Genomic DNA, 21,677 nt, shown 5'->3' on the forward strand with positions numbered 1-21,677 from the left:
GGATGCTGGCGCCACAGGCTGAGATTTAACCCAGTGCACCATAGTACCGCCCCGATCACTCTCCAGTGGAGAGAATCTCCTCTCATCACAAACTTGATCTGTACTGCTTGAACTGTCTTGCTGCTGTGCCCTCACATTGGTGTCTATAGCCTGGTCTCTCCCTGAACTTTAGAATTGCATGTTCACTATCCCCATTTTGAATGATCAGGTTCTTAAAGAACATAGAATAATTTTTGATTTTTGAAGATTCAATGGACTCTAATTCTGTGGCTACTAATTAAACAATAGAGGGCCACTTTAAAAGGACTTCTCTCAGGGCCAGCACTGTGGTATAGCGGGTGAAACGTCTGCGTGCAGTGCCCATTCCCCATATGGGTGCCAATTCAAGACCCAGCTGCTCCACTTCCAATCCAACTCCCTGCTAATGTACCTGGGAAAGCAGCGGAGGATGGCCCAAGTTCTTAGGCCCCTGCACCCACGTGAGAGACCCAAAAGAAGCTCCTGGCTTCAGTGTGTCCCAGCACTGACTGTAGTGGCCATTTGGGAGTGAACCAGTGGATGGAAGATCTCTTTCTCTCTCTCTCTCTCTGAAATTTTGCTTTTCAAATAAATAAAAAATATTTTTTCAAAAAGGACCCTCTCCTCTCCAGTTTTATTAGTAATAACTACCATTTATTGAGTGTTGAATATGGGCCTGGCACTGTGCTGAGTGCTTTTATATGGGTTGTCCTGCTCAGAAGAACTCCAGAAGTCAGTACTACTAGTATCCTTCCCATTACGGACAAAGATAACAGAGGGAAAGAGAAATTAAATAACTTGCTTAGGTATCCAGAACTTAACAGTTATTCTAATTTAGGCACATAGTCTGATTCTAGACTCCAGTTCTTTCGTTGGTGTCATAAAAGACAAAATAACGTTATTTGTAAGAACAGGCTGTGGGCTACAGCTGCCTGAGTTCAAATCCAAGCTCCCTTGCAGAACACATGACCTTAGGCAAGTGACTTCTTTGTGGCTCAGTTTAAATGTATTAAAATTTGAGAGAAATGTTCTGCTAAGCTTCATTTATGAAATCGTAGTCAGTTTTCTCATTTTTATAAAAATCCAAGGATAATTTAGCTGCCAGCATTAGAGTACCCCAGTGCCCAGTCCTCAGACCTCACCTCTGGTCTTTGCCCATTCTCCAGCAGATGGAAATGTCTTTTAGTCTTGAGCTCTACAAGCCATCGTTTTTCCTTTGCGTCCCATGGTGGTACCTCCATCCTGGGCCTCTCCCTGAACTCCAGTCTTGGCATATGCAGCCACCTACTCCACATCTCCACCCAGATACCATCTGCTCATCTCAGCTAACATGTCCAGACCTGTTTCTCCTACAGTCTTCCCATCTTAGTGAAGAGCAACTCTGTTTTTCTCATGACAGAAGCCATCTAATGCAGCTGTAGGAAATCTTTTTTTCTGCCAAGAGCCATTTGGATATTTATCATTCGTGGGCCATGCAACGTTTTTAACTTAAAACTTAGCCTGCTATAGCTTTATTGAATTTCAAGTCCTGCCTGCAATTGCTTTTTTTTTTTTTTTGGACAGGCAGAGTGGACAGTGAGAGAGAGAGAGACAGAGAGAAAGGTCTTCCTTTGCCGTTGGTTCACCCTCCAATAGCCACCACGGCTGGTGCGCTGCAGCCAGCGCATCGCACTGATCCGAAGCCAGGAGCCAGGTGCTTCTCCTGGTCTCCCATGCGGGTGCAGGGCCCAAGCACTTGGGCCATCCTCCACTGCACTCCCGGGCCATAGCAGAGAGCTGGCCTGGAAGAGGGGCAACCGGGACAGAATCCGGCGCCCTGACCGGGACTAGAACCTGGTGTGCCGGTGCCGCAAGGTGGAGGATTAGCCTAGTGAGCCGTGGCGCTGGCCCATTGCTTTAACAGGGACAAAGCAAATGCTTTCTCAGGCCTCATGTGGCCTGTGGGCCAGATATTCCCCACCCCTGAATGAAAGAGAAACTCCTACCCAGCATTCCTTGTTCCTCTTATTTCATAGCACTTACCATCTTGCATACTGTGCATATATTTGTTTCTGTTTCTACTAGAATGTAAGCTGTGTAGAGGTAGGAACTCTGTTTTGTATATTATTGCATCCCTGGACCTGAAATGGTACCTAATACATAGTAGACGCTCGATGAATATGGAAGTCCCTCTTTATCGGAAAGGAAATGGTCCAGACCCCCAGTGGACGCCTAAAACTCCAGGAGTACTGAACCCTGTGTTTACTGTGCTGTTCTGTTTTCATACTTGTGATAAAGTTTGCTTTTTAATTTAGGCACAGTAGGTTCATGTGAATAGCCAGTGAATCATGTGAAATCACTTGTTCAACGATGACACTGATTATACAATTAATTTCATATCCTCATAGCTTTTGTTACTCTTGGGCGTGAGTCATTACATAGTCTTATCTTTATTTATTTATTTGAAAGTCAGAATTAGAGAGAGGGGGAGAAACAGGGAGATCTTCCATTTACTGGTTCACTCCCCAAATGGCTATCATAGCTAGGGCTAGGCCAGGCTGAAGCCAGGAGCTTCATCTGGGTCTCCCATGTGGATGCAGGGGCCCAAGTACTTGAGCTGTCTTCCGCAGCTTTCCCAGGTGCGTTAGCAGGGAGCTGGATTGGAAATAGAGCAGCTGGGACTCAAACCAACACCCATATGGGATGCTGGTTATCCGTGAGAGGTTCTTCTAAGAATATGGAGATTTTAAAAAATGAAATAATGTTCTTAACCCTGTTTTGGATGATTCATTCCATCCAGGTGACATCTAAACATTTGGAACCTGATCATCTAAATATTTGCATTATTATTACATGTTATGCTACTGTAAATCCTGATTTTGTCATTTAATTAGAATTTTGTTTTCTCTTACAGGATACAAATCACTCACTTCATCTGAATGCCTTGAGCCTTCTGTCCGCAGAAGATAAAATTTTGGGAGAAAATTCCAGTAGAGTAAGTACACATTAAGATATGGATGCTTGGAAGATAGATTCAGGAATTGAGAACTTCCCTTTGGCAGTTAAATTGAAGAAGACCAGTCTTTTTGAAGTCTTCTAGTTTTTATTATTTAACCCCTGACCATTTAATATTTATTTCCTTCTCCTGAGAGGAGTTCTTGACCAGAAGAGGTTGTTCTCTCTGATGCCTAAAGCGTTTTGGCCCACATTACTCACTGGATAACCTTCTGACCCTAGAAACTCTTTTTTTATTCACTTGACAAATATTTATTGAGTGATTGCTTCATCATGCACTGTGCCAGTGCTGGGCTCATTGTGGTAGTAGGTATGGTTTGCCCTTGAGGAACTTAAAGTCTAGCACTGTAAGATGAGGGCAGAATTTCAGTTTCTGCACTTACTCAGACCCTGCTGTTGGACCAGGTCTAGTCTTTTTCCCTCTTAAACTCGCCCCACTGAGTTTTGGAAGGGAAGCTCCTGTACAGGCCTCCACTGGAAGACAGAGACATTCTGTCTTACCTGATTGCTTGCTTCATGCTGATTAAGCTTTCCTGCCATTCCTGTTGCTCTGGGATGGTAGTTATAGAACCCTGTGTTGAGTCAGAGCTTGTATAAGTTCCTTCCCGAGAATCTGAGCCTTCTCTTGTGATGCTAACACTGATTTTGAGTCTGGATGTTTTTGTCCCTTTTTTGTAAATAAATACAGCTTATGCTAGATTTTCTGTGACTATATACATAATGAATAAGTGTAATGGGAAGGTTTAGGAGTACTTTGAAAAATTTATGGAAAATTGAATTAAAAGTTTATTTTGGTGCAGAAAAGTTGAGATTCATGCATAGTTTCCTCATAATATGCATTTTCCATGAATCTTTTTATTTTAAATATTTATTATTTGAGAGGCAGAGTTAGAGGGAGAGATCTTCCATCTGTTGGTTCACTCCTGAAATATCCACAGTGGCTAGGAGCCCAGAACTCTATCAGGTCTTCCATGTGGTAGGCAGGAGCGCAATCAGTTAGGCTGATATAAGTTGCCTTCCCTGGGGCATTAACAGGGAGCTAGATCAGACGCCAAGCAGCCAGGACTCAAACCAGCCCTCATATGGGCTGCTGGCATTGCAAGGTACTGCTTCACCCCCTGCACCACAGTGCTGCCCCTTCCATGAGTCTTCTAAAGATTGCATATTTGAGGACAGCCTGCATGAGTCAGGTGGAAATGTTCCATGCCCACTGAGTCAGTATGTCTAGCAATAGTGTCTAAAAGTGCATTTTAAAATGTATTTATTCAAAAGACATATCATTCATATACTGGTTCACTCCCCAAATGCCTGTAACAGCTGTGGCTGGGCCAGGCCAAAGCCAGGAGTCTGGGACTCAATCCAGGTTCCCCACATGGGTGGCAGAGACTCAAGTACTTAAGTCATCATGCTACCTACCTCCCAGGGTGTGTGTTGGCAGGAAGCTGGATTGAAAGTGGAACAAAGGGGCCATTGCTGTGGCGTAGTGGGTAAAGCTGACGCCAGCAGTGCAGGCATCCCATATGGGTGCCAGTTTGAATCCCAGCTGTTCCACTTCTGATTCAGCTCTCTGATATGGCCTGGGAAAGCAGTGGAAGATGACCCAAGTCCTTGGGCTTCTGCACCCATGTGGGAAAACTGGAAGAAGCTCCAGAACTGGTTCTTGGCTTCATGTTGGCCATTGCGGCCATCTGGGGAGTGAACCAGCGGATGGAAGACCTCTCTCTCTGCCTTTCAAATAAATAAATAAATCTTTTTTTTTTTTTAAGGAAATGAATCAAGGACTCAAACCTAGTTACTCTAATATGGGATGCAGGTGTTCCAAGTGGGAACTTAACTACTGTACCAAATATCCACCCCAGAAGTGCACTCTCAGAGAAGTGCCCCAAGACCTGGATTGTCCTCTAATGGTGGAGTTGCTCTTATGAGAGCAACCCTCCCATGGAAAACAGCTATAAATGCTGGATTACATATAAAGCACAACTATGTGTTGTGTATCCTATGGGACACTGGTTAGTCACCCACAGAAAGCAGAGGTAACCTGGAGGAGTGGGCTTTGTGGCACAGTGGGTTGAGCCGCTGCTTGAGACACCAACATCACGTACTGGAGTGCTAGTTTGAGTCTACACTGCTCCACTTTGATCCAGTTTCCTGCTGATAAGCCTAGGAAGCAGCAGATGATGACTCAAGTACTTGAGTTCCTGCCACTTGGGAGACCCGGATGGAGTTCCTCACTTGTAGCTTCAGCCTGCACTAGCACTGACTATTGAAACCATTTATGAGTAAATGAGTGGATGGAAGATATCATTCTCTCTTCCCTCCCCCTCCCTCCTTCCCTCCCTCTGTCCTTTCAAATAAGTAAGTAAGTAGCAAATAGTTTTTTTTTTTTTACTTTTATTTAATGAATATAAATTTCCAGAGTACAGCTTGTGGATTACAGTGGCTTCCCACCCCCCCCATAACTTCCCTCCCACCCGCAACCCTCCCCCTCCCACTCCCTCTCCCTTTCCATTCACATCAAGATTTATTTTCGATTCTCTTTATATACAGAAGATCAGTTTAGCATATATTAAGTAAAGGTTTCAACAGTTTGCACCCACATAAAAACACAAAGTGAAAAATACTGTTTGAGTACTAGTTATAGCATTAGATCACAATGTACAGCACATTAAGGACAGAGATCCTACATGAGGAGTAAGTGCACAGTGTTCTCAATGAAATTTCTACAATGGTGACCTTCAAAAGCCCTCCAACCTAAGATTTCTTGGTGTAATATTCTTTAACATGTAATATGTTAAGTGACTTAACAGTCTGCTGTCTGGCCAGGACTGTTACATATGACTGAGGGGCTTTCTGGAGCCTAAGGGTCACCAGAGAAGGTAACCTGGTATATGGGGACATTAAGTACTTAAAAAAAGGAAGCCTTCTCAGGGGTATGGCCTGGGAAAGCAGTGGAAGATAGCTCAAGTCCTTGGGCCCCTGCACCCATGTGGGAGACCTGGAAGAAACTCCTGGCTCCTAGCTTCGGATTGGCACAGCTCCAGCCGTTGCAGGCTCCCCTGCTTTGCTTTTTAAAAATGAGAACTTATTAAAATCAATTGGTAAATTTGTATGAAATAATCCTTTTAAGTATTTCTTAGCTACCATATGTGTATGTGTGTCTTAGCAATGAACTTTGATTCACTCCGGCCTTTTGTTAAAGGATGGTTGAAGCTGCTAGGGAATGGCCCACTGAGCTCTGGCATCCAGCCTGGTCCCACACAGCTCTCAGTGTTTTGGCTGCTCTTTGCTCCTTGCTCCAGGCCCTGAACTCAGCCTGTTCCTATCTCCTCTACTTTGGAGAGTTGTTCTCACTCACTGTGTTCCCAGAAGTTTTGCTTGAAACCTGGGAGTGGCTTCAGTACTTAACTTTTCTTTTTAATTAAAAAAACAATTTTTACTAGTGTGATATATACACAAAAAAGCTCATGTGTCAAATACAGAGCTTGATGACTCATCACAATTTATCATTCCTGTGTGTTCAGTACCCAGCTCAAGAAACAGTGTACCTAGCAGCCCTGCAACCCACCAAGCCCTCAACAGCCATTCTCTCTCCCTGAGGATAACCACTGTCTTGACTTCTAACAGTGAAGATCAGTGTCCTGGTTTTGGGTTTTTGTAATTTTGATTGTATACTTGGTCTAGGTCTTTTTCTCCCCATGTTATGTTTAAGAAATCAGCCCATGTTTTTGCTCATAGTTACAGATCATCATTGTTGTTGAACTCTGTAACACTAAATGAATATGCTACACTTGGTTCTTTCTCTTCTTAGGCTTTTGGATAGTTTTCTGGGTTGGATCCATTCTATGAACACTACTTTTTTTTTTTTTTTTAAGATTCATTTATTTGAAAGGCATAATTTCAGAGAGGCAGAGAGTGAGAATCTTCCATCCACTGGTTCACTCCCCAAATGGCCGCATTGGCCAGAGCTATGCCAATCCGAAGTCAGGAGCCAGGAGCTTCTTTCAAGTTTCCCACACTGGTGCAGGGGCCCAAGGACTTGGGCCATCTTCTGCTGTTTTCCCAGGCCATAGCAGAGAGCTGGATCGGAAGAAGAGCATCCGGGACTTGAACCAGCGCCCATATAGCTTTACCCGCAACACCATAGCCCTGGCCCCAAGCCCATTCTTTTTTAATCGTGTTACCGTTGATGGTGATTTATTAGCAAGTAGAACAAAATAATGACCACAAGGAAGTTGCAAAGCATGCAGCTTAGTGGTAGTGAGCCCACTGTCTGTCAACCTGGATTTCAGCACTTCATTAGATTATAAAATAGTGGTTTGCAATCAGCATTTCAAAGACATAAACAGAAAATATCTGGCGACATTGCATATAGGAAGGGTAAGCTGTGTTTCAGCTACACATATGGATAGGCGTGTAATTGGAAAATATATGTTTGTGTATATATAGTAAAATGTATCTATCTCTTTGTGTCACAAGGAAGGTTTGAAAGCCACACGGTGAGGCTTAACTCTCTCTGGGTGACATTGCACGGAGGTTTCTGCCTTCTGCTTCCGTCATGTTGGCATTCAGAATCACTGGACTTCCCTCTGTTTTTTCCAGATGAAATCATGCTAAAGGGATTGGCCCCCTCCTGGTTTCAGAGAGCATTTTCATCTTGACCTCTAGATAGGTGGACAGCCCTGAGTTCTCCATCCTAGAAGCAGAACTGTTCTCAAGTGACCCTGAAACGCTAGCAGACACTAGGGCAAGATCTGGCCTGAAGATAGGTTTTGGTTTGGTATATACAGTGCTTAGAAAGTTTTCATTGTCGTTTTATAAATTAGTAGAATTTTATCTAAAAATCAAACTTTGAGAGTGGACATTTGGTACAGCAGTCAAGAGATCCGTATCCTGTATCAGAGTGACTGGATTTGAGTCCCAGCTCCACTTCCGGTTTCAGCTTCCTGCTGATGTGCACTCTGGGAAGCAGCAGGGGATGGCTCAAGTGATTGGGTCCCTGCCACCCACGCGGGAGACCTGGATTGAGTTCTGGGCTCCTGGTTTCAACCTGGCTCCACATTTTGTGGGCATTTGGAGAGTGAGCCACCAGATGGAAGCTCTTTCTCTCTCTCTCCAGTAAGATAAAACTGAACAAATAAAATTCTAAAAAATCCCAATAATGCCCCTTTCGTGGCTCTGGTAATCCTTGGTCAGTATAGTCCTGGACAGCATTCAGCGAAGCCCTTCTCAGTTGCCTGAGGGTGGGGCTGATATGGCTTCATGGGTTAAGCTGCCTGTTTTGACGCCCCCATCCCATACTGGCACGCAGGTTGGAGACCAGGCTGCTCTGGTTCAGGCCAGGCTCCCTGCTCATGTGCCTGGGAAAGCAGCAGAAGATGGCCCAAGTCCTTGGGCTCCTGCCACCCATGTGGGACACCTGAATGGAGTTTTAGGCTCCTGGCTTTGGCCTGGCCTGGACCTAGCTATTGTGGCCATTTGGGGGATGAGGCAGCAGATGGAAGACTTTCCTCTATCTGTCTCTCACTCTGCCTTTCAGATAAATACATAAGTAACTAAATAAATCTTTAGGTAAAATAAACAAATGCCTTGGGGCATCCTCTCCAGTCTGTGGTAGCCTCCCTATTCTTGCCCCCTGCTTCACTTACTTCTGTCCCTTGCTTGGACTTCTGTAAGCCTTTGTCACACTTGTCCTTCTGAACGCAGGGGTAGAGGTAGACTGCAGATAAGAGAATTGTAGTATTCTTCCTTCCCTTGACTGAAGTGAGGAATAGTCATTTTATTAGTGCTGCCAGGCCCTGTGTTGTGGTGTCCTCCACCTTCATCTGTTTTTAAGTGTAAGACTATCACTATTGTGAGTTGTTGTATGTTCCTTTGTATTGTTTTCTTGCCTTGTGTATATATTAAAATACCATAAATACTAAGTAACGACCTTGGAAGATACTCACACTATTTTATTATGTAAGAAAAGCAAGTTACAGGGTAATTATATTGGTTCATTTTCTGTTGCTAATAACACAATACCACAGTAGGCTTTAAAGTAAGGGACAAGAGACAGGTGTGTGTACTTCGTGGTCTTTCCCTCTTCTTATTAAAGCTACTGGTATTTGATCCTGAGACTCCACCCTAATGACCTCATCTGATCCTAATCACCTCCCAAAAGCCTGCCTTTAAACACCCTAGTTTCTGGCCGCTCAGTACCTCACAGAGATTAAACTCCAACATGAGTTTCGCTGGGGACAAAACATGTTCAGACCGTAATAATGATATTATATATAGTCCAATTTCATGTGGATTTGGTCTCTTAGAGCAGGAATAAGGAAACTTTTTTTTTTTTAATTTACTTATTTATTTGAAAGGCAGAGTGACAGAGATCTTCCATCCTCTGTTCACGCCCCAAATAGCTGCAACAGCAAGGTCTGGGCCAAGCCAAAACCAGGAGCCAGGAGCTCCATCCTGCTGTCCCACGTGGGTGCAGGGGTCCAAGTACTGGAGCCATCCTCCACTCCCTTCCTAGGTGCATTAGCAGGAAGCTAGATTGGAAATGGAGCAGCCAGGACTTGAACCAGTACTCCAGTGAGGGAGGCTGGCATTGCAAGCAGTGAGTCAGCCTTTCTAAACAAAGGACCAGGGAGTTTCAGGATGCTGGGTCTCTCTCTCCTCCTCTCCCTATTTCCCCCTCTCCTCTCCTCCATTTCTCCTCCTCTTCTCCCTCCTTCCCCTCTCTCTCTCTCTCTCTCTCTCTCTCTGTCTCTCTCTCTAACTGTCAAATAAATAAGTCTTTAAAAAGAATAATAACAAATAAAGAACCAGACTGTAAAATATTTGAGGCTTTGTGGACCACGTGGTCTCTGTCACAGCTGCACAACTCTGTTGTAGCACAGAAGCAGCATAGACAATACATAAATGAAAGGTTTCTGTGTTTGGGTAAAACTTTATTTAAAGAATTAGCAATCAACCTGCAAGTCATAGTTGTCCAACTCGTGTTTCAGAGCATTTGAGGACCTAATCTTTCGTTTAGTTGAGGTTTAAGGAAATACATGTCACATTGGAATAGAAGGTAGAAGCAGGATGTGTAGCAGCCCTGCTGCTTCGTGTGTTTCCTGTGGTGGTGAGTCTCATGTCTGTCTCTCCCCATCAGACACAGGACCAGGACCTCAGCACAGTTTCACCAGCAACCATCTTTAAATCAATGTTCCAGAATTCAGATGATGCAGCAATTCAGGAAGATCCTCAACAGACAGGTTTGTTGGCCAGACTGTCTTGCTGTCACATGTCAGCACTGGGAGGGGAATTCACACACATTGACAGCCTGAATGACAGGGACAGTGAGATACTTCAGCCAGCTTTCTGGGAAAGGTCAGAAGATAAGGGCCTTTTGATTGACTTTCCTTTGCTCCTGAAGAAGAGGGTCTCCTTTTCTCATAGTCTCTTGTTGGCTCTAAAAAAATGGAAGAAGCTGTGAGCCTTTTCTTCTGATGAGATGTTCCTATGTGGATAGCACCCAGGAACCCAGCTTCACGTGTGTAAATCATCCCTTGTGCGCATGACAGTCTGTCCATGAAGCTCCACAGTAGTGGTGTATTCCCTGCTCATGTCAGAAAAAGGTATATTCCTGGTCTAGTCTGTTTTCTAGAAAAACCTTAGGATGCCTTTTTTTTATGGTTAAATCTATACTACTTCATATTTAGAAAGAGGTCAATCACAGAACCTGGTACCTTGACTGGAGGTGTGTCAGAATAAGAAAAACAGAAAGCCAGCCTGCTAGCAATGAAGGAATTGACTCCAAGGGACTTGAGCTGTCTTTTGTTTAGCCCATGATGACTGTTTTTGTGGCTCCTGTGAGGCTCGGGATGTGTATATACATTTCTATTTCTTTTTCTTGCCAGCTGCCTTGATTGAAAGTTTTAATGGTGATGCAGAGTCAGTCAGTGATGTTCCGCCACCCACAGGAAATTCAGCATCTTTATCTCTTCCACTTCTACTGCAGCCTGTCATCTCCGAGCCACCTCAGCCTCTGCTACCAGCCTCAGCTCCGTCTGCTCCTCCGCCTGCTCCCTCCCTGGGAACTGGTTCCCAGCAAGCTGCATTTGGCAACCCCCCTGCTCTCTTACAACCTCCAGAAGTGCCTGTTCCCCACAGCACGCAGTTTGCTGCTAATCATCAAGAGTTTCTTCCGCACCCCCAGGCACCGCAGCCCATCGTCCCAGGACTCTCTGTTGTTGCTGGGGCTTCTGCGTCAGCCACAGCAGCACCAGCCCCACCGCAAAGTACTACTGAGCCCCTGCCGGCCATGGTCCAGACTTTGCCCCTGGGTGCCAACTCTGTCCTAACTAGTAATCCCACTATAACCATCACCCCGACTCCCAGCACGGCCATCCTGCAGTCCAACCTGGTCATGGGAGAACAGAACTTACAGTGGATATTAAATGGTGCCACCAATTCTCCACAAAACCAGGAACAAATTGTAAGTATTAGGTATAAATGTACCAGGTTGGGGGGGAGTATATTTATTTACATAGTTGACACGTTCAGAGGCCTTTACTTCAAAAAGGAAATGGCTAGCATGAAATCCTCTTAGTCATTTTCCTGTAATGGAGTGGTGTCAATTCAGGGAATGCCATGGTGAATCCTTAAAGTAAGGAGGCAGAGAAACAACTTTTAGGTTTACCTCGCAGTAGAGGCTTGATCGGATATTTCATGGACATTCCAATAGCCACAGCTAGTGCAGGGACGTATCAACAGCTCTAGAGGCCAAGGTTCAGGAAATGAGGTCATCTGCAAGGCAGTCAGGCTGAGCAGTCGGATTGACAGGAGGTGCTGGCATGACCCAGTCAGATGGGACCAAGGCCCGGGAACCATGTGAGCTACCAGAGCCCGCCCCAGAGCCTGTTTCTAAGGGTTTGGTCAGGATGGCTCTAGACAAGATCTAGCAGTGTGCATGTATTTAAGCACCTGGTGTTTGCAAGATACCACACTGGATGCTCGGGAGGATACAAAGAGACAAACAGGATATCTTTTTTCATAAAAATGTACATTCTAGTAAGACAGCGTAGAATGCCTAAAAGAAGGTTAGTATTAGCAGTCAGGTACCAAGTGATGATAATAATGCTAATTTAAAAATAATAGTTATTTATTGAGTCCTCACTGTGTAAGGACTACTGTGCTAATAACTAAATACCTTGTAAACATGTATGTCATGTTTACAAGGTATGTAACATGTCAGTCATTACTTTACGTACACCATTTTTAGATTATATTTTAGGTTTTATTGAACAGATAGAATTCCCATGTACCCTCACTCCAGGTTTCCCTGGTTATTAATGTCTTCTGTCAGGGTGGCACATTTGTTAAGTGTGTAACAGTGTGTATAACAGTTACATAGTGGAACAGTGTATGGCAAATTTGTTACCACTGATAAGCCATTATTGATAACATTATTATTAGCTAAAGTCCATAGTGTACATTCCAGTTCTTTCTTTGTGTTGGACAATTCTGTAGGTTTTGATGAATGTTGGGTACCTCCATGACAGCATCCAGAATAGTTAGTTCACCACCCTAAAAATTCCCTGTAGGATGCTTACCCATCTCTGCTCCCCTCCCCTTACTTCCATAGCAACCACTGTTTTTGTTTTTGTTTTTGCTGCACCTGTTTTCCTATATGTCATACGCTGTTAAGTAAGCACTTTTTAATGTATTCCAACAGTCCCAAGAGGTAGGTATGATTTTACCAGTGAAGAGGTATGATTTTTCCAGGAAGGCTAAGTAAGTAGCTCAGCGTCACATGGCTCACACGTGGCATAGCTGGGATTGAGTGTAGGCAGACTGACCCTGGTGCCTGTGCTCTTGGCTGCTCCATTGTGCTGTCAGAAGTGGCTTCACACACCTAGAGCTTATTGAGTGGCTACAGGGGTCAGGTGAGACATGGTTAGGAGTTAGAGGAAGAGAAGAATGTAGTAGAGGGCCTGGCACTGTGGTGTAGTAGGTTAAGTCTCCACCTGCGGTGCCAGCATCCCATATGGGCATCGGTTCGACACCTGGCTGCTCCGCTTCCAATCCCTGCCAATGTGCCTGGAAAAGCAGCCAAAAATGGCCCAACTGCTTGGGGCCCTGCATCCACATGGGAGACCCAGAAAAATGCTGGGCTCTTGGCTTTGGCTGGCCCAGACCCAGCTGCCCGGGCCATTTGGGGAGTTAACCAGCGCAGGGCGGGAGGTGGGGGTGGGGGTGGATGTAGGGAGTAGAAGTGTGGGTGCACATGTGTTTCAATTACACAAACCTGAAAGGGAGTTTAGGACTAAACAGTGAGAACACTGGAATTCCAGAAGTAGAGTGGCCACCACCCCGGGGCAGCACACCATGTCCAGCGGGCAGAGTCCCTGGAGAGGACTTGGCAGTGTGTGGCCCAGTCTGCCCCACGTCGTGTCTGTTGTTTTTCTAGAGCAGCCCTAGGCTGCCGTGTAAAACGAGCACCACTGTTTTTCCACATAATGCACTTTCATGGACTCCCCCATTATGAAAGTCTCATCTCCTGTAACTTTGCCAGAAGCCTGAGTCTCTTCCTCCCAGAGTCTTCTTAGACACATTTGTTTTTTCCTTAAAAGCATAAAAAGACTTTAAGATAAGCCCTTTAAGATAAGACTTGAAGAAAGCAGAACCCTTTAGCCGTTTTACTAGGAAGTGCATTAGAGAAATAAGGTGGTTTTCCAGTCAGGATTTAGTAATAACATAAATAGCTAATGTTTACTGACTGCTCACCCTGTGCTGAGGAGTCTATAGGCGTCATCTCATTTATCTTCACAGGGTCCTTCGGGGGGTCTTTGGTTAACATTTCTACTTTTCTCAACAAGGAAATTAAGATTAAGAAGTTCAGTCACTTGGCAGCAACTAATGACAGTGCTGGGGCTTGTAGCCAGGTGTGGCTGAGCCCAGGGCCCACCCTTCAACTATTCTGTGCGGCATTCAGCGCTACCCATGGCCTTCACAGGGTTGTTTGTGAGAGAAGCCTTAGCATGCAGCTTAATCCTGGAAAAGGAAATAACCAACCTGCAGCCTTCACAGAAGTACTAGATGGAAGGGCTTGCAAAGCCTAGAGGGCAGGCCAGCACTGAGGCTGCCCTGACAAGACCCTCAGCTTGAGAACAGCAGCCTTGGAGGAAGCTTTGGGTACAGCAACCCACTGGGCTAGGCAGCTGGGAGACAGCCAAATAGTAGGGTGCAAAGCTAGCTACATTGTCAGCACTGAATGTCAAACAGGCAGTGACCTCATATCAGAGCACAAACAAAACGTTGCTCAGTGCAGAAACCTCGGAATACTGAAGGTTTTCTGTCCTCCTGGATGACCGTTAGAGTTGGGAAGGCTTGAGCCCTTGGATGTCTGCCATCTCAGAGTGGCCATAAATGTTTTTTTTTTTTTCCTCCCTAGCAGCAAGCATCTAAAGTTGAGAAGGTGTTCTTCACCACTGCAGTACCAGTAGCCAGTAGCACAGGTATGTAATTCTGTGTTGACTTTAAAGGCAAGTCCGCTCTGAGCACCTTGAGGCACAGGAAATTACTGCTTTGCCCTGTTTTTAAATCTTTTAAAAAAGAAATCTTAAAACAGCCTCCGTTAAATTCATCACATTGTATTGTCTGTGAGAGTACTTCATATTCTCATAACTATTAAAAGCCAGTGCACTTGTGGCATAAGTACTGTGTTTGACATTCTTTACTTCGTACTGGCCCCTTCCTTTCACATACAGCCTTTAAACATAGCCAGAAAAAAGTCTGACTCACAGTTAATGCTAAAGAGAGCAGTTGTTAATTCACTGGACTCTTTCTAATTACAGTAATGAAGAAATAGCATCTGGGTCAGAGACTCATGGAGAGCTGAAAGGTCCTTTTATTCAAATCCCTTGTGTGGCAGATTAAGAAACTCAGGCCCAGAGAGAGGAAGTAAAGCCCCCACCACAGTCATAGGTGAACTTACGGCAGAGCCAAAGCACTGGTTCTCAGACCTCATTCCCACTGTGTGCGTGCACAACACAAGCAAGAGAAAGAGACTGCCCACACGGAGGCTGGCAGTGTAGGAAGAGATTGGCTGGCATTTCCCTCGGGGCAAACACCGGGCCTACAAAGATGAGTGAGCTCAGAGTCTCTTGGGCAGGCAGAGTTAAGTCAGGTAGAGAAAGGTGCAGAAGAAAGCAAGCAGCACTGGGGCCGGCGCCCTGGCGCAGCAGGTTAATCCTCGCCTGTGGCGCTGGCATCCCGTATGGGTACCGATTCTGGTCCCGGCTGCTTTTCTTCCAATCCAGCTCTCTGCTGTGGCTTGGGAAAGCCAATAGAAGATGGCCCATGTACTTGGGCCCCTGCACCCACATGCAAGACCGGGAAGAAGTACCTGGCTCCTGGCTTCGGATCGGTGCAGCTCTGGCCGTTGTGGCCGTTTGGGGAGTGAACCAATGGAAGGAAGACCTTTCTCTGTCTCTCCCTCTCACTGTCTGTAACTCTAATTCTCAAATAAATAAAATCTTAAAAAAAAAGCACCATGCATGTGCCAGGAAGCTCTGTGCTGGCTTCACCCAAGCTAGGCCTCTGCACAGGAGCCTATGGGAAGCGCTGCCTAGGGGCATCACAAGAAGAGGGAGGAGATGAACATTAAACTCTCCAGAAAAACAGCAGCACCTAGGGAATTTAGATCAGAGGGAGGACCCGCAGGCCAAGAGACAGAAAGAACGGGTCAGAGAAATGGCGCATGTGCTGTGGCTGGCTTGGAAGGTGCAGCAGAGAACCGCTGGGACTGCAGAAGGCATCGAGATCCTGTATGTGGCCTTCTGAGGAAGAGGGGCTTTGTCTTGGAGGCAGGGGGTGTGTCCGAAGCCTTTCACCTGAAAAAGGAATGTGGTCCAGTTCAGAGCAGAGCAAAGCCAAGACCACACTGCTTCCCAGCGTTCTCAGCTCTCACCCAGTCTGCCTGGCCCTCATGCCCTGCCCTGTGTCTTTCTCGCCTCTCTTGCAGGGAGCTCTGTACAGCAGATTGGCCTCAGTCTTCCTGTGATCATCATCAAACAAGAGGAGGCATGTCAGTGTCAGTGTGCATGCCGGGACTCTGCCAAGGAGCGGGCGACTGGCAGGAGAAAGGGCTGTTCTTCCCCACCCCCTCCAGAGTCAAACCCTCAGCCTCCTGATGGACCCAGCCTGCCGCTGCCTCCACAGACTTTTTCATTACCCCTGGTCCCCCTGTTGTCATCCTCCACCGCACCCTCTTCCTGTGAGCAAAGCAGACAAACAGAGACTCCTGCGTACTCTCAGACAGAAATAAGTGCCATGGATGTGTCAGAGTTCCTGTCCCTCCAGGGCCTCAGCACCCCGTCCAGTCTGATTCCCATTGAAGCACTGCTGCAGAGGGAGGAGGAGATGGGCCTGACCGGCAGCTTCTCCAAGTGAACAGTGTGTGTGTGCTCGCGTGCTCACCTCCTGGACGAGGACGAGCAGGAGGCGCGAGGTGCCACGCCCACCATCATGGGGTCAGAATTTGAAGGATGAAGAAATCTACTGTTTGAATTCCTCGCCTTTCAGATGTGTTTTCTTTATTCACATACCAGGAGCATCCATTTTAAGGAACTGATCTTTGGGAAAAAAAAACAAAAACAAAAAAAACAACAAAAAAAAGCTAAGTTATAAATGAACTGTTTGGCTGCACTGTTTGTCACTTTTGCTTATTGTCATGTGAACTTGGAAATTAAGGTTACTCGTGCGCATAAAAATTCTAAATGAAAGGGTGTGGTTTCCATCAATCTGACACTGCCCATCACTTACTTGCACTGGGGTCTTTGTGGATTGGGCAGAAAGTTCAGTGTGTTGGGTGTTGCTCCTCCCTGTGTGTCTTGAGTCTGAGGCTCCAGACTGCTCTGAAGGCCAGCCCCTCACCCGCTCCGGGAGGGCCATGGCAAGGTGAAAGAGCTGTGAGACAGGCAGAGTTCAGGCGAGATGGCTTTGTTGTTTGCGCTTGGCGTCAGTGGAGCTCAGGGTGGCTAGCACAGGGCTCATGCTGCAGCCCGCTTCTGCAGCAGGCCCGGGCCCAGGCTGTGGGGATGAGCTGGCTCTGCAGGGCCCTGGGCAAGTTGTTAAGTGTGGTCTGTCGCTGATGTGTGTGAAGAGCAGGCTGTAGCAACATGACCACAGTCTGCCTTCCTGGTCCCTGGAGTCAGTTTCGGGGATTGCAGAGCGCAGTGAATTTGCCTTGGGGCACATGCCTATTTTGTCCTAGAGTGAACATGTGGCTATAGCTGATTGGTGGTTGGTGGCCTGCCTGCCTTCAATGACGTTTTCTGCCTCAGAGCAGAAGGGCTGCATTTTGCTTATCAGGAGAAGGTGCAGACTTAAGGGAGTTGGGGGTGGTGTGGAATTGGCAGGCCGTGGGTCCTGGTTCCAGGCGTAGCCAGGTTTTTGGTTGCCCCTTCCCCCACCTCCTCTTCTCAGCCTTCTGGATTTTGCATATACAGTGCAAACCAGGCTGTGGCTTGCTCAACGTAGTGGTTTCTAAACAAAAGGAAAAGACAAAAAAAAAAAAAAAAAAAAAAGAAAGAAATAAAACGATGATCTTATACTCAGGGTAAAACAAAATGAAAAAATCCCCCTTCCACCAAAAAGCCTGAAATGTTGCAATAAGTTATCTCATTTGGAATGTTGCATTAAGTTGTGTTAGAGGAAAGAAGGTTTTTCTCAGTTGTGTATAGAATTATATCCATCTGTCTGCCTTTGGCTCTAAGTCATTGCCTCTTAAAATAAGACATAAAATAGACTCCACACTGGAATGGAAAGTTCCTCTGCGCTGGCTCAGAAGCTAGCCTGGCCCAGCCTGTGGACTAGGCCCCTCGCCTCCCCAAGAGCGCCTGCCCTGCCTTGAGCTGCGGCTTAGAACCCAGGCCACTTTCAGGTCAAGCGCAGCAGAAAGCAGCCCTCATTTTGCCTCTCGTTTCCACCCCGACGTAAAGAGATGTGCGTGGGTCACTCTCCTGCTCTTTGAGCTGGCACTCAGGGCCAGCCAAGACAGCAGACAGCAGATCACCTCCCTGCCTTCAGCTGGCACGCTCAGGGACCGACGTGGATGAGGATGGTGGTAGTGAGAGCTGGTACTGCGCAAGGAGAAACAGCAGCCGAGTTCATTCCAGGAGTCTAGCCAGGAGCATTGATTTTTTTTTTACCTCCTGCACTCCCCTCCCCAAAAGGCTGGTGGGTTTTGGCAACCTTTGACCTCAGCACAAGTTGATAAGCAGGAGGCGTCTTCTGTCGCACACTGGGTCAGGTCCTCCTAGAACAGCCGCTGCTGAGCTTGGCTCATCCTTGGTCGCCTTTGGGCCTTGCATTCCCCCGTAGGAAACTTGGAGCTAAAGCCCTCGCTGTTTTCTCTACAACTTCTGGGAGCGCAGCAGAAGGGACCCCAAAATTAGCTTGTATCAGAGAGCAGTAATGACCTTCCCACATGCCCATCCTAGGGTCACCAGGGATTCTGGCTGTCTGGGAGGTGATGGGGGAAGTAGGCTTTCAGGGAAGAACACTGGAAGTGTAGATGGTTTAAATCTTGTTCCTTCCTGCTTAGCCAGGGCTGTGCTTGTGTTGGGCCCCACCCAGGTCAGCGGCTTTCCCACTCTCCACACATCAGGGGTGATGGAGAAATATCTTAAAAGTGTTTAGGCTGACAGGTCTTTCTACTTGAAATATCTGCGTTCAGAGGGTGATTTTAGATTACAAGAGACTATAAGATCCAATCAGCTTTTGAAAAATCAGGATTCTGTTTAAAACGCTAGCGAATGGTTGTGAAGAGCAGGTGTATTCCACGGGGTTGGCAGTCTTTCCTTCCATCTGCTTCCAGCCTTCTCCCTCCCTGTCTTACCACAAGCCTGGCTTCTAGAACCAGGGACCTGGAGAAGAGAAGGCCTCTGGCTAGGAGCCAGAAAGAACCTTCATGGAGAGAGTGGTTTCTCAAACCCAGGAGTGAACCTAGGATAAGGTTAGGAAGGATCCACAGAATTCTAGGTGGTGAAATTGAGCCTTTCTCCCCATGGTAACCATTTTCACCTTGTAAATTTCTACTTTGGCTCCGCTAGCATCTCCAGTTAGACTGCGCCTTTAAAGGGTGCTGCTCGGCCCCAGGTATGGACTTAGGCGGTCAGGAAACTGGCTGGCACCACCACACTGCCTTAGTGAACTGAGCCATTCTCAGGCTGCTGGGCGGGGCACTGGAGGAAAGTGGCCCAGTCCTTCCTGGCAGGCTCTGGCTAGTCTCATGGGGGCAGCACTAGATGTGGGGACAGGAGTGGTATCATTTCTTGAATTCCACTCCCTTTAGAAGGAGATCATGGTACCAAGCCCAGGATGGGCCTTAAGATGTGAAGACCTCTCTGGGTAGAGGGCGAGGGGAGAGTCAGCCAATTGGAGAGGTTGCCTTTCAGGGTCAAGGCAGTGGACTGATGGGATTAATGGAGGGTGGGTGGGTTTTCCTGCGAGACTTTGTATAATGCTGAATGTGTCCGGAGGGACAAGTTTGCAGAACCTCATATTGGTATATTAAAGAAATAATAAAAGTAAAAAGCACTTTAGGTTATTTTATCTTTAACCCAATTGCTGCAATTTCTTTTGTGTGTGTGTGTGTGTATATATATATATACATATATATATATATATATATATATATATATATACTGTCCACAAAGTTTTATTTTTTTGCTCAGAATAAAAAGTTAAATCGAGGTGTGAAAAGCAAAGCACTTACCTTGGTGCAGTATGTGTAGCTTGACAGTCGTTGTCCCACGTGGCCCGGCCTGGCCGTGTGTTTCCGCTCCATCAGCCCTGTGCTGAGGCTGTCCACAGGGAAGCTCTGTCAGGCATTCTCAGCAACCGCTCATCTATGCAAGCCTTCCCTGTGTGCCCGGGCGCCCCCTCAGGCTTGCTGAAGAACTGCTCTGCGGGCTGTTCAGGCCCCTTGTCGTCACTTCTTGGTCCCTTGCCAGCTTCCCCACTTCACCATTACAAAGTGATGCCTGAAAGGAAGGAACAGGTTGTTCCTAGGTAAGAACCTGGCACCTTCTAGCCGTTCAGACTTGTGATCACGTCCATTGTCCTGCATGGTAAAGACTGCTCCCGTGTCACTGAAACCACTGCTTTGTGGAACTACCATGTCGCTTGAGAGTCTGTAGTTTCCTTACACCACCAATCAGAAATATGTTCGGAGGGATGGGAGTGGGAGTGGCAGTGAGGGGGTAGGTGACAGGAGTCATTTCAGGAGTGCTCCGCATACCACCTGCCTTGGCTGTTCCAGGAAGGCGGCCTGCAGCACACAAAGCTGCCATAATCTAATCTCTCTTATGGACTTTCTTCCTTCTCCCTTGCCATTTTATCCCCAGCTCTCAGGCTCTAGAACAGAGAAGTTATAACATGCACTTCAGCCAAAGCAGAAAGGTATTCACAGATGTAATATGCAAATGCTCCTGCCGTGAGCTAGACTGGACATTGGACATTCCTTAATAATACTTGGGGAGGAAGGAAGCAACGGGAAACCGATGACGCATATTTCTGATTGGTCCATCAGGTTGGCCTGTCTCCTCTCGAGTGCTCTCGGAGGTGTGGGGGAAAGGGTCCTGTCTCTTCTCCGCGCTTCAGGGAGGCTGCCGACACCGCCTGGGCATTTCTCACTGTAGGTCCTGTTCGAGAGAGGGCTTCTCAGTCAGCACTAAAAAATGCAAACTAAACTGGATCTTCCCACCAACGTGTACATATTACAAGCTTTTTTACTGGAAGTGAGGTTTAAATCCACACACTGCCCCTTTGGTGGTGTGCCTGCTGGGCCAAAAATTGGGCGATAACGGCATGTCACTTTCTCAGCTCAATGCAGTTTCTACTTTTCTTATGGAAAAATTTTTCATAAAACCTTTTTTCACCAACCCCAGGGGTGTTTTTTGCAATATCCTTGTAGTGGTGCCAAGTCAGAGGCGTCTCCTGCCCTTTTCCTCCCGTGTTCTCAGGCCTTGCAAGGACTGTTGGACTTGACAGCTGACGTCCTTTGTTGTGTTTTGGAGAAGGTCGGGGTCAGAGGCTGTTCCCTTTTCCTGTGAACTCCTCCTCCTCCTCCTCCTCCTCCTCTGGGGAAGAGGACTGAGAACAGGTGTTTGCTGAACCCCTGGCTCCACTCTCCTAGCCAGGAAAGGCAGAAGCCCCCGAGAGCCTTCTTTTTGTGACACATACTAATCATTGGCCGATGGTCTTGGTGACAATTTTTTACATCCCAAGTAGTTTTATTTGGATTATGTAAAAGTCTTTCAAATTTATTTAGGTGTGAAACATGGGAACAACAGACTTCCACTGAGCGATATGAAAACGTTACAGGTTCAGTACTTCCAAAGGAAGAAACCTCCAAAACCCAAAAATGAATAAATATGAATTTGTATTTTTGAAGAATGTGAAATAATGGTGTTTGCTTAATTGCTCATTTTGTATAAACTTAATATTGTACTTTAAGATATCTGCTAAGAAGTGAAAATTTAACTTTTTGGAATTGAAAAAGCAATATTAAATACTAATGAAATCCTAATTAAATGCTTATTTAAATATGGCAGCATCTGTGGTATTTCTTCCCAACTCTGCCCAAGCCCTCCCTCCCCCCCTCCCCCCAGCCATCACAGTCCTGGAGA

At 46.4% G+C, this 21,677-nt stretch overlaps 1 protein-coding gene across 3 annotated transcripts in view; it reads left to right on the forward strand.

Annotated features, from left to right (window-relative positions):
• Positions 1-21,601, forward strand: part of MTF1 (metal regulatory transcription factor 1) — a 60,054-nt gene extending 38,453 nt beyond the window's left edge. Inside the window, exons 7-11 of one of the 3 annotated variants that reach the window (XM_002720705.5) lie at positions 2,912-2,992; positions 10,151-10,253; positions 10,899-11,476; positions 14,435-14,498; positions 16,007-21,601. In XM_002720705.5, the coding sequence (XP_002720751.1) occupies positions 2,912-2,992; positions 10,151-10,253; positions 10,899-11,476; positions 14,435-14,498; positions 16,007-16,434 (1,254 nt within the window). In that variant the 3' untranslated portion in view covers positions 16,435-21,601. The remainder of the gene's footprint in view (positions 1-2,911; positions 2,993-10,150; positions 10,254-10,898; positions 11,477-14,434; positions 14,499-16,006) is intronic. The other 2 variants (XM_008273646.4, XM_017350212.3) reach the window with 2 other exon arrangements.
• The last annotated feature ends 76 nt before the right edge of the window (positions 21,602-21,677 follow it).

This window comes from Oryctolagus cuniculus, chromosome 7 (genome assembly GCF_964237555.1).
Source record: "Oryctolagus cuniculus chromosome 7, mOryCun1.1, whole genome shotgun sequence".
In the NCBI taxonomy this organism is placed as follows: domain Eukaryota; kingdom Metazoa; phylum Chordata; class Mammalia; order Lagomorpha; family Leporidae; genus Oryctolagus; species Oryctolagus cuniculus.